Source organism: Erinaceus europaeus, chromosome 18 (assembly GCF_950295315.1).
Source record: "Erinaceus europaeus chromosome 18, mEriEur2.1, whole genome shotgun sequence".
Classification (NCBI taxonomy): Eukaryota; Metazoa; Chordata; class Mammalia; order Eulipotyphla; family Erinaceidae; genus Erinaceus; species Erinaceus europaeus.
In genome coordinates this window covers 33230322-33250156 of record NC_080179.1, presented here as the reverse complement: position 1 = coordinate 33250156, position 19835 = coordinate 33230322, and the positions used below count along the sequence as shown (strand labels likewise).

General features: G+C 37.5%; 1 protein-coding gene across 26 annotated transcripts in view; it reads right to left on the bottom strand.

Moving 5' to 3' along the window:
* BAZ2B (bromodomain adjacent to zinc finger domain 2B) overlaps window positions 1-19835 on the bottom strand; it is a 368528-nt gene that overhangs the window by 128664 nt on the left and 220029 nt on the right. For all 26 annotated transcript variants that reach the window (XM_060177832.1, XM_060177835.1, XM_060177833.1 and 23 more), the window contains one exon: window positions 17504-17650. In XM_060177832.1, coding sequence (XP_060033815.1) covers window positions 17504-17648 — 145 coding nt within the window. In that variant the 5' untranslated portion in view covers window positions 17649-17650. The remainder of the gene's footprint in view (window positions 1-17503; window positions 17651-19835) is intronic.

Below are 19835 nucleotides of genomic sequence, written 5' to 3'. Positions count from 1 at the left end.
CTTCCATATGATCCAGTAATTCCTCTCCTGGGGTTATACCCCAAGGACTCCATTAACACCCAACCAAAAAGAGGTGTGTACTCCTATGTTCATAGCAGCACAATTCATAATAGCTAAAACCTGGAAGCAACCCAGGTGCCCAACAACAGATGAGTGGCTGAGAAAGCTGTGCTATATATACACAATGAAATACTATACAGCTAACAAGAATAATGAACCCACCTTCTCTGACCCATCTTGGTCAGAGCTAGAAGGAATTATGTTAAGTGAGCTAAGTCAGAAAGATAAAGATGAGTATGGGATGATCCCACTCATCAACAGAAGTTGAGAAAGAAGATCTGAAAGGGAAATTAAAAGCAGGATCTGACTAAATTGAAAGTAGGGCACCAAAGTAAAAACCCTGTGGTGAGGGGTAGACATGCAGCTTCCTGGGCCGGTGGGGGGTGGGTGGGATGGGTCATAGTCTTTTGGTGCTGGGAATGGTGTTTATGTACACTCCTAGTAAATTGTAGTCATATAAATCACTAGTTAATTAATATGAGAGGGGGAAAATTAATTGTATGTCTCGAAGTTTTTAAAACACAAACTGAGTCTTTTTAATATATAGGCTGTGTAATTGATATGCAGACTCTCTCAAAAGCCTAGACCAAGTAGATCAGAAGCAACTAATGGCACAGCTACGTACAAGATATTGGGTACTATACAGCAAACTCTAACAAAAGGACTTTTCAAAGTTAACCCAATTACCAAATAATGTGATAACAATATCCACTGTCTTTTTGAACCCTAAGACAGCAGGAAACTCACATTTCCACTATAGAGCCTATATTTCCCCCAGTCCTGGAACCTTAGGATAGGGCCCACTTTCCCGTATGCCTCTCCCAATCCATATCAAACAATAGTGCATCTGCCGATCACAACCTAATTAACGCCACGATGGCCACCTCAACATGCTTTAGCTCAGACTGTGTCCAGAGACTTCACATGTGGAACGACAACCCTTCAGCTTCATTACTCGGGTAAGACCTTTCCTTTCATAGTATTCTCTAATTCCATCCCAGGTGGTTCACTTTCTAACAAAGTCCCAAAACCTAGATATACACCAGGTTCTATGAGAGAGAGCATATGTTGACACTTATCCATTAACTAGTGCAAAATATATACCTGAAAGAATAAGTACACTAGAGTTTTCAGTGAGTACCCCCCAAAACTTCCTCTCCACTATTCCAAGCTTTGGGTCCATGATTGCTCAACAATTTGTTTGGCTTTGTATGTTAACTCTCTTTTCAGCCACCAGGTGCCAGATGCCATCAGGATGCCGGCCAGGCTTCCCTGGACTGACGACCCCACCAATGTTCCCTGGAGCTCCGCTTCCCCAGACACCCACCCTACTAGGGAAAGAGAGAGGCAAACTGGAAGTATGGACCGACCAGTCAACGCCCATGTTCAGTGGGTAAGCAATTACAGAAGCCAGACCTTCTACCTTCTGCAACCCACAATGACCCTGGGTCCATGCGCCCAGAGGGATAGAGAATGGGAAAGCTATCAGGGGAGGGGATGGGATGGGATATGGCGACTGGGTGGTGGGAATTGTGTGGAGTTGAACCCCTCTTACCCTATGGTTTTGTTAATTTATCCTTTCTTAAATAAAAAATAAATTAAAAAAAATAAAACTAAAAAAAACTAAAAGAAAATAAAAAAAGAAAATAATGTTAGATTTATATAATGTGTGATAGAATCTCATGATAGCAGAAGCTGTGTATTATTGAGCAGATGTCCTACTCAGTACCCAAGGGTTCCTTCTTAGTATCTAGTCCATGATGTTGCTAGATAGAACTGGTGATATGAACGTTGATTACTTGGTCAAATTTATATCTGTCAGAATTCTATGTAAAGTCAATATTTTCCTTTTTAATATTTTTATAGAAATCAGATCATTAAAAATCAAAGTAGCCTTAGGGTAATGACAATTTATGACACTGAACATGGAAAACAAGCATTTTATTCAGTATTACAAATAACCAATCAATTCTCGGGAGATGGCTATTCTTGTAAGAAAAAACGTATTAGACTGGGTGATGGCACATCTGGTAGATGACACTCATTACCATCTGTGAAGACCTGGGTTCAGGCCCATACTTCCCACTTGTAGGTGGAAAGCTTCACAAGTGGTAGAGCAGTTTAGTCTCTCTCCCTCTCAATTTTTCAGTGTTTTACCCTAGATCAAAGAGAAAGAAAGAAAAAAAGGCCACTAGGTACCAGCCCCAGCAATAACCCCAAAGTGAAAATAAATTATAGTAATAAAAATATAAATGAATAAATGTCCTTATTTGTAAAGAACATTTTTGTTAGAGCTAATGAAAAGATTTAAAATTATGGATTAATGGGGCCAAGCAGTAATGTATGTGGTTAAGTGTGCATGAACCTAGGTTTAAGACCCTGGTCAGCACCTGCAAGGGAAAAACTTCAGGAGTACTGAGGCAATCCTGCAGGTATATCTCTGTCTCTTTTCCTCTCTAGCTCTCCCTTCCCCTCAGTTTTTCTCTATTTCTATCCAATAGTAAGTAAATAAAAATTTAATTACAAATTAATGAGGGCTAGGTGGTGGTGCATTGGGTTGAATACACACATTGCAGTGCACAAGGGCTAGGATTCAAGCCCTTGATCCCCATCTGCAGCTCAGAAGCTTCAAAAGTGGTAAAATGTACTGCAGGTCTCTCCCTCTCCCTCCCTCTCTTCCTTTTTCCCTCTCCGTCACTCTCTCCTTCTCCCGCTCTCTCTCTTGCTCTCCCTTCCCCTTCACTCTCAACTTGTCTCAATTCAAAATAAAGAAGTAAATAAACTACAAATCAAAATGTTAAAGATACATGTCTCACATATATTCAAATATATGTTAAGACTTTAAAGAAAAATATGAATGCAAAATCTAGTCCAAAATCCTGTTTTATTCATGTTTTAAAAATGTCATAGCCTTTCCATACCAAGTAAAATTACTAAAATCCATACTGAAAAACATACTGGGTGAAACAGTTTGCTAGGGATACCACCACAAAGTACTATGAACTAGGTAGGTAACCTAAAGCAGCAGAAATTGACATACCAGACATATCTGGAGGCTAGAAGTCTTAAATCACAGTGATGATAAGTTCATTCTACTTAAGGTACAGAGGAAGGGTCTGCTCCCTGATTCTCTGCTAGGTTTTAGTAATGGCAACCTTTCTTCCTGTGTTTTCACACTGATTTCTTGTCTGTCTAAATTTTTCCCTTTTATAAGTATTATAGTCATATCAGATTAGAGTCATAACGTCATTTTAAATAGATTATCTAATCTTTCTCACTTCTATAAGGACCTATATACAAATAAGTCACTTTCTAAGAAGTTAGAAGTAGGAATTCTAATAAAACATTTTTTAAGGTAAGACACATTTTAACACAGAGGTTTATGCTTGTAAGAGTACTTAGTGATTTGAAAGCATCACCTTTTTAATGTTCAGTGCGAGTGATCACATCTCTCATTAACTAAACACAATGAGGATGAAGGAGAAAACAGATGCTGAATATCTAAGTGCTTTTATTCATGACTAACGGGTACAAAATGATAATTCAATTAAAAAGGATTGGCACTATATAGTTCAGACTATAATGTAAATACTCAAACAAACCCAAATAGAACCCTGGCTTTATCCCTATATAAACAAGAATAGGTCATGGACCAGGAGGTGGTGCAGTATAAAAGCATTGGCCTCTTGAGCATGAGGTCCTGAGTTTAACCCCTGACAACACATGTACCAGAGTGATGCCTAGTTCTTTTTCTTTCTCCTCCTATCTTTCTCATAAATAAATTATTATAATTATATAACTACATATTATAAATAAATAATTATAATTATATATTATAATCACATGTATTACATAATTAACTAATAGTATATAATTAACTATATATATTAATAAATAAATTATTATCATGACCACAGAATGGGAGCTTGGATCTACAGGGATGCAGAGGTGACATAGGCTCCTAAGCTGAATATGGACCCCAGATCACATCAAATCAATGGGGTTTACAGTCAACAATATTTATACACCTTTCCCATATTTGGGAGCTACTCTCTTCCCTGATCCAGCTTTCTGGTCCTATTTATAGCCATCCTTTTTTATATCATCTCCCCCAGACAATAACTTGGATCCATCTGCATATCAGATTTCAGGCTCAGGGGAAAGAAAACATACAAACTAGTATAGCCACAGGCCATTTGTAATATAAGTAAAATATGCCTACTAGCTATCTACACAATGGAGGTACCCCTGCCAAACTCTTCATCTGCACCATTCCAGCCTTTAGGTTCATGATTAGTAAACAATTTGTTTGGCTTTGTATGTTAACTCTATTTTCAGCCACCAGGTTCCAGATGCTAGCATGATGCCGACCAGACTTCCCTGGACAAACAACCCTACCAATGTGTCCTGGAGCTCTGATTCCCCAGAACCCCACCCCACTAGGGAGATAGAGAGGCATGCTGGGAGTATGGATCAACCTGTCAATGCCCATGTTCAGTGGGGAAGCAATTACAGAAGCCAGACCTTCCATTTTCTGCATCCCACAATGACCTTGGATCCATACTCCCAGAGGGTTAAAGAATAGGAAAGCTATCAGGGGAGGGGATGGGATACAGAGTTCTGGTGGTGGGAACTGTGTGAAGTTGTACCCCTCTTATCCTGTGGGTTTTTTCAGTGTTTCCTTTTTACAAATAAAGTTAACTAATTAATTAAAACAAAACAGAAAAAAAAACTAGAATAGAACTATCTCATTTTCTTGGTGATTTTCTACTAACTAAATATATCCTGGACATGTCTTTAAAAAGAAGTTCTTAATATCCCTGGTGGTACAGCTCACCTGGCATGGGGGTAGATAACATAACGGTTATGCAAAGACACTCTTATGCCTGAGGGTCCAAAATCCTAGAGGTTCATCCCCTGGACCACCATAAACCAGAATTGAGCAGAGCTGTGTTCTGATTTTTAAAAAAAAAAAGTTAAAAAAAAGGCAAAGAGACTCTCACACTTGAGGTTTCAAAATAGCTCATCTGGATAATGGGCCTGATTTGCCATACCTGTGAACCAAGTTTGAACCATGCCCTGCTGCACTGCTGCATTGCTGCACTGGAGGAAGCTTCAGTGCTGTAGTGAGTTCTCTCTCTCTCTCTCTCTCTCTCTTTCTCTCTCTTTCTGAAAAACTGTAGAGCAGTGAGCCTCAAAGGCAACACCAGCAAAAAAAAAAAAAAAAAAAGAAATCTAAATAAACAGTAATTTTGGAATTTCAGGGTATTTTAATACACTTCTAAATACATTTATTTAGGTGATTAAGATCAAGGATTTTTTTAAAACACTTTTACCTAATTAAAACCTGCACAGTCACATGTCATTATCAGAGTGAAAACACAGCCTAGAAAACTTCAGTAACTTAATTCATCATCTAATATTCCTTTTACTTCTTTTTTCTTTCTTTTTTTTTTTTAAATATTTATTTTATGTATTTATTTCTTTTTGTTGCCCTTGTTTTATTGTTGTAGTTATTATTGTTGTTGTCGTTGTTGGATAGGACAGAGAGAAATGGAGAGAGGAGGGGAAGACAGAGAGGAGGAGAGAAAGATAGACACCTGCAGACCCGCTTCACCGCCTGTGAAGCGACTCCCCTGCAGGTGGGGAGCCGGGGTTTGAACCAGGATCCTTATGCCAGTCCTTGTGCTTTGCGCCACCTGCGCTTAACCCGCTGCGCTACAGCCGGACTCCCTTTTTTCTTTCTTTTTATCTACAGCATTGCTAAGATTTGGGCTATGGTGGTACTGAGGATTGAACCTGACACCTCTGGTGTCTCAGACACAGAAGCCTAATGCACTGTCTTTTTTGCAATTTCCAGACTATCATCTAATTCTCAATTGTTTCTTAAGCATATATTTTGTGTAGAGCACTGACTCAGTACAAAAGAAGAGAAAAGGAAAGGAAAGGTAAGAAACAGAGCTAATTCTTACCCTTTAAATACAGAAAGGACAAACAAGTATGTCAATACCAAATATATAATTATAAACTGTGAAAACTGCTATGAAGGAAATTAAAAAGTGCAAAAATAGGTTAATAATGAAGTGACTGTCTAAATGCCACAAACAGCAAGCTTCCAAAATTCATGTCATAGGACATTAGTTGAGGCAAAGCACGAGAAATAATCAGTTCTACAAAGATCTTCCAGACAAAATGTTTTAGATACTGAGTTGAGAAAGAGAGCTTTGTGTCTGAAGACAGTGAAAGGTTGGGGAAGCTGAAAGACAATAAAGGGTGAGATTGAAAACAGTTCTTGATAAATTTGAAGTAGATCAAGTTTAGCTCATGGAAAATGCATTAAGTACGTTGAAAAGTATAAAACACCCACTTCAAAATGAGTAAAAAGATGGGCATATCGACTTACTCAACTAAAAAGCTTTTGGAAAATGCTCATTACACATTAAAGATATATATTAAAAGTATACCATGACCTAATTTCTTTTTCCTCATTTGGCTCTGCTTCCTCTAGTGCACCCTTCCTCCATGGTTTGTAGTACAAAGGGTAATCCTTTCTCATCAGTTAAAAATAAAAATCCCAGAATGTAATCTTATTAGCTATGGTTTGTCTGACTAGCATAAATGGCCCCTAACTTAACCAATCATAACTATATGAGAAATATGATGCTTGAATTATCTAGACTGGGTCATTTGCCACCTCTTAAGTCTCTCATGAAATTTTTAGAAATGAAGTGATTATATTGTGTATGTGTGTGGGGGGGGCTGTCAGCTTCTGATAATGATGAAGTAACTAAGTAATCACACAAATCATCCACAAAATTGATAAGAAAATAAGACTGAAGGGAGTCTGGTGGTAGAGCAGCGGGTTAAGCACACGTGGCACGCAAAGCACAAGGACCTGTGTAAGGATCCTGTTTGAGCCCCGGCTCCCCACCTGCAGGGGAGTCGCTTCACAGGCAGTGAAGCAGGTCTGTAGGTGTCTATCTTTCTCTCCCCCTCTCTGTCTTCCCCTCCTCTCTCCATTTCTCTCAGTCCTATCCAACAACAATAAAACAACAAGGGCAACAAAGGGGAATACATATTTTTTAAAAATTTAAAAAAAAGAAAATAAGGCTTTAAAAAAAGGATTTGGCAGAGAGTTTATTTTGAAAGATGGTAATGAGGAATGGAACTGTGATTCTGTGGTGTTCTTGTCTGATACTGTTGTGTAAACCTCATAGCTACAACTAGAACTACAGAAGCAGAAAAGTGGAAGGAAAACTAGCAGTCTTATTAACAAAAGGTGTCAGAGGTCAGAATCTATGACTGAGAAAACATTAGGAAATGTAATGGAGATGCAATCCTAGCACTAACAAACCAAGAAAAAAAAGTGGGAGAGAGGCTTTCAGGTACTGATGCAGGTTGAAGGTGACAGTATTTTGCAGGAAACTGAGAAATCCTACACTGTACTCTATTGTAAACCATTAGTCCTACTAATGAAAAATGAAATAAGGCTTTCCTAGGTATATTTATACATTTACTTATAAATTACATTTAGTACATTTATATGCAAGAAAAAAAGACTAAACACATCAGATCTATTGAATACTTTTTTACTGCATTTTTTCATCATGACTAGCTTAAATATCAGAAAGCCCTAAGTTGTTTTTCCTTTTTTTCTTTTTGTTTAAATTTATTTTTTACTTAAGAAAGGATAAATTAACAAAACCATAGGGTAAGAGGGGTACAACTCCACACAATTCCCACCACCCAATCTCCATATCCCATCCCATCCCATCCCCTGATAGCTTTCCCATTCTCTATCCCTCTGGGAGCATGGACCCAGGGTCATTGTGGGTTGCAGAAGGTAGAAGGTCTGGCTTCTGTAATTGCTTCCCCGCTGAACATGGACATTGACTGGTCGGTCCATACTCCTAGTCTGCCTCTCTCTTTCCCTAGTAGGGTGGGTCTCTGGGGAAGCAGAGCTCCAGGGCACATTGATGGGGTCGTCAGTCCAGGGAAGCCTGGCCGGCATCCTGATGGCATCTGGCACCTGGTGGCTGAAAAGAGAGTTAACATACAAAGCCAAACAAATTGTTGAGCAATCATGGACCCAAAGCTTGGAATAGTGGAGAGGAAGTTTTGGGGGGGTACTCACTGAAAACTCTAGTGTACTTATACTTTCAGGTATATATTTTGCACTAGTTTATGGATACATGTGAACATATGCTCTCTCTCATAGAACCTGGTGTATATCTAGGTTTTGAGACTTTGTTAGAAAGTGAACCACCTGGGATGGAATTAGAGAATACTATGAAAGGAAAGGTCTCACCCAAGTAATGAAGCTGAAGGGTTGTTGTTCCACATGTGAAGTCTCTGGACACAGTCTGAGCTGAAGCATGTTGAGGTGGCAATTGTTGAGTTGATTAGGTTGCGATCGGCAGATGCAATATTGTTTGATATGGACTGGGAGAGGCATGCAGGAAAGTGGGCCCTATCCTAAGGTTCCAGGACTGGGAGAAATATAGGCTCTATAGTGGAGATATGAGGTTCCTGCTGTCTTAGGGTTCAAAAAGACAATGGATCTTCCTTTCTTTTTTTATTGGGGATTATTTCTTTATAGTCGACAGTAAAATTACAATAGTTTGCACATGCATAACATTTCCCAGTTTTCCATATAACACTTCAGCCCCCACTAGGTCCTCCTCTGCCATCGTGTTTCAGGATCTGAGCTCTCACCCCCACCCCAGAGTCTTTTACTTTGGTGCAATACACCAGCTCAGTCCAAGTTCTGCTTAGTGTTTTCCCTTCTGATCTTGTTTTTCAACTTCTGTCTATGAGTGAAATCATCCCTTGTTCATCCTTCTGGCTGATCTCACTTAACATGATTCCTTCAAGCTCCATCAAAGATGAGGTGAAGAAAGTGAAATCACCCTTTTTAATAGCTGAGTAGTATTTCATTGTGTATATATACCACACTGGATCAGCCATTCATCTGTTGTTGGACACCTACCTAAGTTTCTTCCAGGTTTTGGCTATTACAATTTGTGCTTCTATGAACATAGGTATAAAATCTTTTTGGATAGGTGTGTTGGGTTCCTTAGGATATACCCTCAAGGAGAGGAATTGCAGAGTCATAGGGTAGGTTCACTTCTAGCTTTCTGAGAGTTCTCCAGACTTCTTTCCACAGGAGTTGGACTAATTTAGATTCCTACCAGCAGTGCAGGAGATTCCCACAATCTCTCTAGCATTTGTTGCTGCTATCTTTTCTGATGTATGACATTCTTACAGGAGTGAAGTGGTATCTCATTACTGTCTTTATTTGCATTTCTCTGACAATCAACAACTTGGAGCATTTTTTTCATATGTTTTTTGGCCTTCTGGATTTCGTCTGTGGTGAATATCCTCTCCCCATTTTTGGGGGTGGGTCATTTGTTTTTTTGTTGCTGAGTTTGGTGGGCTCTTTGGTTATTAGCCTCTTATGTGATATATGGTATGTAAAGATCTCCTATTCTGTAACATTCTTTGTGTAGGTAGTGAATTCTTTTGCTGTGCAGAAGCTTTTTAATTTAATGTAGTGCCATTGATTTATTTTGGTTTTAGTCTTCTTTATAACTGGACTTGTACCATTGAATATGCTTTTAAAATTTATATGGAAAAGAGTTCTGCCAATATATTCCTCTAGGTACTTGACAGTTTCCTTGATTCATTTGGAATTTACTTTTGTGCTTGATGAAATATAGTGGGTCAGTTTCATTCTTCTGCATGTTTAAACCTAATCTTTCCAACATCATTTCATGAAGAGACTCTCCTTTCCCAATTTAAAAGTCTAGGCACCTTTATCAAAGATTAGACAAATGTCTGTAGGTATAGAGGTTTACGGAGTCGGGCTGTAGCGCAGCAGGTTAAGCGCAGGTGGCGCAAAGCACAAGGACCGGCATAAGGATCCCGGTTCGAACCCCGGCTCCCCACCTGCAGGGGAGTCGCTTCACAGGTGGTGAAGCAGGTCTGCAGGTGTCTATCTTTCTCTCCTCCTCTCTGTCTTCCCCTCCTCTCTCCATTTCTCTCTGTCCTATCCAACAACGACAACAACAATAATAATTACAACAATAAAACAACAAAGGCAACAAAAGGGAATAAATAAATAAAATAAATATTAAAAAAAAAGAAGGAAAGGTATAGAGGTTTACTTCTGGGCTCTCAATTCTATTCCACTGAAGCCCTAAGTTTTAAAGTGTACAGAGTCTAAAGCTAACAAAGTAGAAATTAGAAGTAATATTAGAAGCAAAGAAATCTAAAAGAGGCTCATATCTGCCTAAATACTTAGTTGGCAAACACTTACCAGGCAGTGTCAAAAGAAGCAGACAAAACGAAAACAAGAATACAAACAACCCCCCCAAAGTACAGATTCATCAGTGTATTTCTTGACCAGAGTGAAAGTAAAATGGGCATTAATAAAACAACTAGATGTTAAGTTATTGGCTTTTTAAACAATCTATCAATCCAAACAGAATTCAAAAAGGAATATAGAAAATATTTTCCCCAAAATGATAATTAAACAACAGCACATCAAAATTTATGGAGTGCAACTATAGCAGTACTTAAAATGGAAATTTATAGCATCGGTTGCATATATAAGAAAAGGAGAAAGGCAGCCAGAGAGATGTCTCACTGGGTAAAGTACCTCTCTTACATATATAAAGCCCTGGTACTAGCACTGCAAATAACTAAATAGCACTTTGGTCTCTCATTAAATAAGTAAACAAACTAACAAGTCTTAAGAAAAGAAAAGAATTTAGGAGAATAAAATGACTATCACAGAAAATAACAAAGGAATAAAATAAGAAACCAGTAAGATAGAAAAAAATAAGAAAAATAAACAAAAAGTTAAACAGATTAAATTTATAAATCTTTGTCAAAAGGGTTCAATAAATGAACCTCTAGTCCCAAAGAAAAAGCAGGATAGTTACATAGTATTAATATCAATAACAAAAGAGATGACATGAGCAAAAATACTAGTTATTAAATGATAACCTCCAGTGAAATTATTTATTTTATTTTTTTAGATTTTTTATATTTATTTATTTATTTTCCCTTTTGTTGCCCTTGTTGTTTAACACTGTTGTGGTTATTGATGTTGTTGTTGTTGGATAGGACAGAGAGAAATGGAAAGAGGGGAGGAAGACAGAGAGGGGGAGAGAAAGACAAGACACCTGTAGACCTGCTTCACCGCTTGTGAAGGTGCAGGTGGGGAGCCGGGAGCTTGAACCGGGATCCAGTGAAATTATTTTTAAAAATGGTATTATTTGAAGCAACTCTGTAATTATAAAATTAGTACTAAATAAAATAGAAAAAATTCTTGAAAGGCACTAATTTCAAGTTGTAGATAAGTCATTCAACAGAATACTGCGCTAAGTTATAGAAAGGACTAAAACACAATAGACAAACAGTATAAATACACCACAAAAGCATAATGTCAGCAGGAAGGTAGTTATCAGTATAAAAGAATCTATAAAAGATTCCATTTATATAGAATATAAAATTATTGAAAAAAATTGAAGTAGATAACAGTGATAGAAAGCACATCTGTGATTCTAACAGAGGGGGACAGAAAAAATTATCTTACTTCAAAATGATAAAAAGCAAAACCAGGTGGTTCCTCACTCAATAGAACATAAAAGTCACCAGGGTTCAACTCCCTGCTCCCTACCTTAACAGAGAAAGCTTCATATGCAGTGGAGCAGTACTGCAGGTATCTTTCCTTCTCTCTGTCCCTTCCCCTTTCTACTGGGTTACTGGGAAAGTCATCACATATGTTTTTATGTTTTTCTATACAAAAGTGTATAATGACCGACTATCATCCTCTCTATCCTTTTCTGCCTCTCATCCTCTAGCACAAATCACATATCCACCAGGCTCCCCTAAAAAACACCACTTAGAGACATGGAGTTATGCAGGCACCAACCAAGCCCCAGAGATAATCCTGTAGCAATAAAGGAAAATAGAACTTTGGTGATAGGTGTAGTGTAGTAAATGAATGTACTGTATTGTCTTTGGTACTACAGTGTGCCAGGCTGACATTTTTCAGATACAAAGAGCAAAAGAGACACAGACACAAAGGGAGAGAAGGAAAGATACCAAAGCATCAAAACTGCCACCAATATGGTGGGTGTTGGGCTCAAACCTGCATCATGTGTATGATAAAGCAACATGCAATTTGGGTAAGATATATTGCTGTCCCATACATAAACTTAAAATGGTGAATTTTGTTATGCATAAATTAAACCAAATTTTAAAAGCTATTAATAGCAACAACAATCAGCTTCACTCTGTTACGACAGCAGGGAAAACAGGAAGTGGAGAGACTAGCTTGAAATAAACTGTTATATTTTAGATCAAATATTTTTGTATAGATAGTGTGGTGATAAACAGAGTGGTGTAAGTGTGGTAAAGAGAATAAGAGAGGTAGAAAGAGATGTGCAGACTAAAGGTTTATTTTAAAGATAAGACTAAATGGGATTTAAATATGAGATACAGAATGTAATATGCTCACAATATTTATGCCTCAAATTACTGGAATGGGTAGTAGTAGTATCATTTAGTTTAATGAGGAAACATAAGAAAAAATATATTCTGGGGTGAACCCAAAATTTGTCTTGATATATATCAAATTTATTATGTTTAGGATACTCTTAAAAAATATGTGCGGGGGAGTGGGGGGGGTCGGGCGGTGGCGCAGTGGGTTAAGCGCATGTGGCGCAAAGAGCAGGGACCAGCGTAAGGATCCCAGCTGGAGCCCCTGGCTCCCCACCTGCAGGGGAGTCACTTCACAGGCGGTGAAGCAGGTCTGCAGGTGTCTATCTTTCTCTCATCCTCTCTGTTTTCCCCTCCTCTCTCCATTTCTCTCTGTCCTGTCCAACAACGAACAACATTAACAATGGCAATAATGATAACCACAGCGAGGCTACAACAACAAGGGCAACAAAAAGGGGGGAAAAGTGGCCTCCAGGAATGGTGGATTCATGGTGCAGACACTGAGCCCAGCAATAACCCTGGAGGGAAAAATAAATAAATAAATAAATATGTGCAAAATATAATCATTCAGGAGGTTGAAAAGAAAGTTTATTGGAGTTGTGATATATTTTTCCTGACAAAAGGATTGTTGAAATTGGAATGAAGTTAATATGAAAGTATCAGAAGTTAATTCCTACAAAGGTAGGAAGATTTAGGAGGGAAACTTCCATATTCCTTTAGTGTACTTTGCTTTTTTTGGTTTTTTTTCCTTCTTTTTTTCTTTGCCTCCTGGGTTATTGCTGGGGCTCAGTGCCTGCACTACAAATCCACTGCTCCTGTGGCTATTTTTTTTCTATCTTTTTTTTTTTTTTTTATAAAGACAGAGAGAAGTTGAGAGGGGAGGGAAGGATATAGTGGGAGAGAAAGAAAGACAAGATACCTGAAGACCTGCATTACCGTTTGTTAAGCAACCCTGCAGGTGGGATGCTGGGGGTTCAAACCAGGATCCTCGCGGGTCCTTGCACTTTATATTATGTGTTCTTAACCTGGTGTGCTACCACCCGGCACCCCCTGTACTTTTCTTTTTACAGAAGTTGGACTAACTAAAAATTATCATTTGCTAACCTACCATAATTTCAGCCATAATTCTGGATAAAATTTAGATCCTGCCAAGTGCATGTATTTGGAAAGAAATACAAATTGAACCAAGTTGGTTAGCAGCACATAAAGGTTTTTTTTTTTTTTTGCCTCCAGGATTATCACTAGGGCTTTGTGCCTAAACTATGAAACCACTGCTCCTGTAGGCCTTTTTTTTTTCTTTTTAATTTCTTCATTGGGGAATTAATGTTTTACAATAGTTTGTACATGCATAGCATTTCCCAGTTTTCCATATAACAATACAACAACCACTAGGTTCTCTGTCATCCTTTTTGAACCTGTATTCTACCCCCGAAACCAACCCCAGAGTCTTTTACTTTGGTGCAATACACCAATTCCAGTTCAGGTTCTACTTGTGTTTTCTCTTCTGATCTTGTTTAATAGGATAGAACAGAGAAAAGTTGAGAGAGATGGGGAAGGTAGAGAGGGGAAATTGGAAATTCCATTCAGGCACCCGAAGACCTGTTTCATCGCTTATGAAATGATCCTCCCTGCAGGTGGGGAACTGGGGGCTTGACCCAGGATACTTGCATGAGTCCTTGTACTTGGTACAGTGTGTGCTTAACCTGGTGCATTACCACCTGGCCCCACTTTCTTTTTTTCTAATGAAATGAGCAGGCAGCACAGAACAACCTAGGACCTAGTTATATCTGTGGTTCCAATCACTGGATAATAGCTGAAGAAGTATGAACTTTACAACCAGAAGCTGAAACAGTGGTACCTGGACTTAACCAGGGTTATTTTCCTTAAGCAGGTCATTCAACAGCAATGCTTTGAATTAATTCATGGAAGCTCAGGGCCAGTTCCTTGACAATTTTATAAGTACTTAATTCCTTATATTAAGTATTTTTATGCTTAAAACAAAAATCTAGTGGTTTATGTTATACCTAGCTCAATTGACAGACATATCAATAAACAACTAGTGAAAGTTTCCAAACTAAAATACCAATGACTACTGTCATAACAGGCTTGATATTTGATGACCATGTACTTTTCCAAAATAATACTAAATGAAAGGTAATGACATCTTATATATACACACACATATGTATACCTGTATATATATATATATATATATATATATATATGATTTCTTAAGACAAAAAGCATAGCTATAAATGAAAATATTGATAAATCTGACTATATTTAAATTGGAAGTTCCACTGATTAAGAAGCATATCTAATAAAAAAAAAACACTACAGACTGGGAAGAGATATCTCATATAAGAATAAAAGGAAAAAAATAAACGAGTATAAAAAATATGAGAATACATAAATACATAAGACAAAAGATACAAAATGTAGCATAAATATGCAACCAAGTCTTAAACAGTCATTTCAAAAGTATAAGTCCAAAGGGCAAAAACCTTATAAAAAGTACAAAAAAGAAAGAAAGAAAGAAGTACTACCATAAAGTTTAAAAAGTCCTACAATATATGCTTATAAATGAATCAAGGATATATACAAATTACTATAACAAATTGTAATTGACCAAAACTGGAAACAACTCAGATATAAAATAACAGTAGTCTGGATTTATTCCAGCACTAAAGCCTTCTCCAATTGGGCAAAAATCATTATTTTAGGTATAGTCATCAAAATTCTACATGTAAGAGAAGTGTGAATGAGGTTTTTACATGACTTCAAGATGGTACAAGATGCAGAAGAACAAGGGATTGTGCTTATATTCCTAAAAATAAACTTTTTGTAGTTTTGCGATTACTGAGAAAAATTTGTAAAATTGTTCTGATAAAAGGATTGCAAAATCACATGCTTGTTATAATTTAATGATTCAAAAAATAAAAATAATTGGATAGGTTTATCTTTAATGATTTGCTAGAGCTTTTAGCAAACATTCCATATTTATTTATTTCATTTATCTAAAATTACAAATTTAATTTTGAAAAAGTAGAATATTATTTAAATCTATTTGTAAACAAATGAAATACTATATAAGATTTAAAAACCTTTATGTTTAAAAAGTGATAGAGAAATTAATCAAATTTAGTTATTTCACGGTTATTATGTAACAAATGATACTCAAAGCTTAAAAACGGAGAAAGTCTAAGCTTGTCAGATAAAGAAAGGACAACAGGGGCATAGGGTAGAAAGCATAATGGTTATGCAAAGAGACTCTTTATGCCTGAAGTTCCAAAAGTCCCAGGTTCAATCTCCAGCACCATCATAAACAATTCCATGAGGGTCAAACAAATATTACTAAAGTCATTGGCCCCTATGAACGTACCTAAAATAGACTTCCTATCTTCTCTCCACTGCAAGATCCCTATTCTGATCTGCTCTGTTCCCACTTTTTGGTTCCTGTTTATTATTTAATTCTACTGTTTTGTCCAGATTTATATTTTACTGTCTTTCAACCACTAAGCTGTAGATGCTACTATGATTCCATCCTGACTTCCCTGGGCAAGCAACCTCACTAATGTGTCCTGAAGCTTCACTTCTCCAGAGCCCTACCCTACTGGGGAAAGACAAAAACAGGCTGGGAGTATGGATCAACCTGCCAATGTCCAGCAGAGAAGCAAGTACAGAAGTCAGAACTACCACCTTCTGCATTCCAAAAAGAATTATGGTTCATGATCCCAGAGGGAGAAGATGTTAGGAGATGATGACCAAAGGGACCCGAAGAAAGAAGAAGAAAAAAAGGAAGGACATTTAGAAGTAGTAGCCCTATTAGGTGAGTCTTAGAAAAGAAGAGAAAGAAGGACCACAGAAAAAGTGGTCAAATATATATAGATATAGTTAGAGAAATAAGTCAACCCATATCTGTGACCTTGGGAGAACTACTGCAGTTTCACTGCCTTTGAAGCAACTCCCCTGCAGGTGGGGAGCTGAGGCTCGAACCGGGATCCCTATGCTGGTCCTTATGCTGGTCCTTGCACTTTGTATCACCTGCACTTAACCCACTGTGCTACTGCCCAGCTCCCCTACTGTAGTTTCTAATGGAGGGAATAGGAACACAGAACTCTGGTGGTGGGAAAGATGTGGTATTGTACCTGTTATTGCATAATTTTATGAATCAATATCAAATTACTAATAAATAATTTTAGGTAAAGAAAAAAGGGTGGGGTAGAGAGCATAACAAAGAGACTGTGATGCCTAAGGCTCCAAAGTCACAGGTTCAATCCCCCACACCACCATAAGCCAGAGCTAATCAGTGCTCCAGTGTTAAAAAAAAAAATGTGTTTGATCAAACCTATATTTAGGCAAGCAAGGATTTGGGATTATAATTTATATAATTAATCATACATGAGAGCTTTTAATTTCTGTAAAGTTTCCTTGTTAAGAACATAAATTTCAAAAGCAACTTATCATAGGTTTAAACTATTTTCATCAAGTAAATGATCTACCTTACTGTATCCATCTGCAAACTTGGGTAGATAAAGTGTGGTGAGGGTCATTTCAAATACTGGAAACAAATTTGTGGCAATGGGTCCATGACACTGGCACCTAGTCTGACCACCAATGGCACCTTTTCACGTTTTCACTCTCTAATGAGACTACTGTTTCAAAAGATTTTGCATATTAATGTATTAATTAAAATGGTTCAACAAACTAAAACATTAAACTGAAAGCTCTCAAAAAGAGCCACCTGAGAGTAAGCATGAAAAACATGTAATTACCAGTGCTAGCCCAGTATGCTGAGAAAAAGGAAAGATAAAAATTAAATCCTAGTAATTATTTAATAGAACTTAGAACAGTTTATTAAGAATCCAATAAAACACAATGCAAGTTAATAAAAGTTTGGCATTCTAAAATCAAATTAATAAGGAGTATTCACCACATGGGTTGATTGTAGAGCTAAGTGAAACAGCTCCAGTGGAAAGGCCACCTTTTGAAACTGATGAAGCCACAGAAGGTATAGAAGATGAAGTCGATGTTGTAGAAGAGCATGTTGAAGATGATAACCGTTCTCCAGACTCCATATCTGCGAGAGTAAAAATATTTTTAATTCTCAGTATTCCCCAGTGTTGATGTTCAGAAGAATGAAATCTAAAGAATCAAAACTTTAGGCATATTTTAAAAAATATGACATTGTTTTCAGAAGAATAAAGTGTAGAATAAAATACAAGTTAAAATGGTAATTTTTGGAATAAATTTAAGTATATTAAATCATCTAATAGACATGAGCTTATTTTTCAATAAAGAATAATGTTAAAATACAGTAACTTCACACAGATGTGTGTTGCCTCAACCTGAGTGAAATTTAAATATTAGTTTCTTATTCTTGCTATATCAACCATTACCTATTGATGCACTGTAAAACACCTATATTATCTTAGTTAATCTAGAAAATATCAAATCATATTTAAATGAATTTCAACCTGCCTTTTGAGTCCAGATAGCCATATATTCTCAGGTCCCAAGCATGTGACATTCTGATCTAGTAATACAAAATATAGTGACCCCCCCTACCCTGTAATCATCTAAAATACATTTTTTAAGTTATTATTTATTTAGAGTCTTTCTTTTCCTTTCTCTTATTATATTTTCATTTTACTGGAGCATTGCTAAGCTTGGGCATATAGTAGTACTGGAGTTTGAACCTGGACCATTAGTTCCACAGGCATGAAGGTCTTCTTGTATAACCGCTAAACTATCTCCTCTTTTTTGATACAGAGAAAGAGAAGGATAGAGAGAATGAAAGAGAAGGTGAGAGAAAGACACCAGAAGAACTGCTCTACAGCTCACAGAGCTCCACCCCCTCATCCCATAGATTCCAACTAAGGGATTGAACTTGAATCCATGTGCGCTATGTGTACGTATGTTTGTATTAGACCAGGTGTGCCACCACCCAGCTTCTTATAATGCATTTAAGCAGGTCAGTAGGCTCAGTGGACAGAATGTAGGAACCTTAGGGATGAGGTCATGATTTCAATCTCCAGCAATACATATGTCAATATTCTATGGTTTTCTTTCTCTCATAAATGAGTAAATAAATCTTTAAAAAAATATTTTAGAGTTTTTACTAGAATCAAGTTTGAATTTTGGTCTCAAAGCATAATGGCTTATTCATAATGACTGAACCACTTCTAAGCAATTTTATTATTTTTGGAATTACCCCTTCCCCACCCCAGTTTTATGTGATAGGACAAAGAGAAACTAAAGGGGAGGATACACAGAGAAAAATAGACACACTTGCAGCACTGCCTTGTCCCTCTTGCTAGTAGCCTCCGAGTTTCATAATTTTAAAAAACACCATAGAAATATATTGTTTTGTGGTGGTGGGAATGGTGGTTATGTACACTCCTATTAAAGTGTAGTCAGATAAATCACTAGTTAATTAATATGAGAGGGGGAAAATTTGATTGTATGTCTCAAGGTTTTTAAAACACAGACTGAGACTTTTTAATATATAGGCTGTGTCTCTGATATGCAGACTCTCTCAAAAGCCTAGACCAAGTAGATCAGAAGCAACTAATGGCACAGCTACATACAAGATACTGGGTACTATACAGCAAACCCTAACAAAGGGACTTTTCAAAGTTAACCCAATTACCAAATAATGTGATGATAACAATATCTATCCACTGTCTTTTTGAACCCTAAGACAGCAGGAATCTCACATTTCCACTATAGAGCCTATATTTCCCCCAGTCCTGGAACCTTAGGGTAGGGCCCACATTCCTGCATGCCTCTCCCAATTCCTATCAAATAATATTGCATCCGCCGATTGCAACCTAATCAACACAACAAGTGCCACCTCAACATGCTAGGCTGTGTCCAGAGATTTCAGGTGTGGAATGACAACCCTTCAGCTTCATTACTCTGGTGAGACCTTTCCTTTCATAGTATTCTCTAATTCCATCCCAGGTGGTTCACTTCCTAACAAAGTCCCAAAACCTAGATATAGACCAGGTTCCGTGAGATAGAGCATATGTTCACATGTACCCATAAACTAGTGCAAAATATATACCTGAAAGCAGAAGTACACTAGAGTTTGCAGTGAGTACCCCCCAACACTTCCTCTCCACTATTCCAACCTTTAGGTCCATGATTGCTCAACAATTTGTTTGGCTTTGTATGTTAACTCTCTTTTCAGCCACCAGGTTCCAGATGCCATCAGGATGCCGGCCAGGCTTCCCTGGACTGACGGCCCCACCAATGTGCCC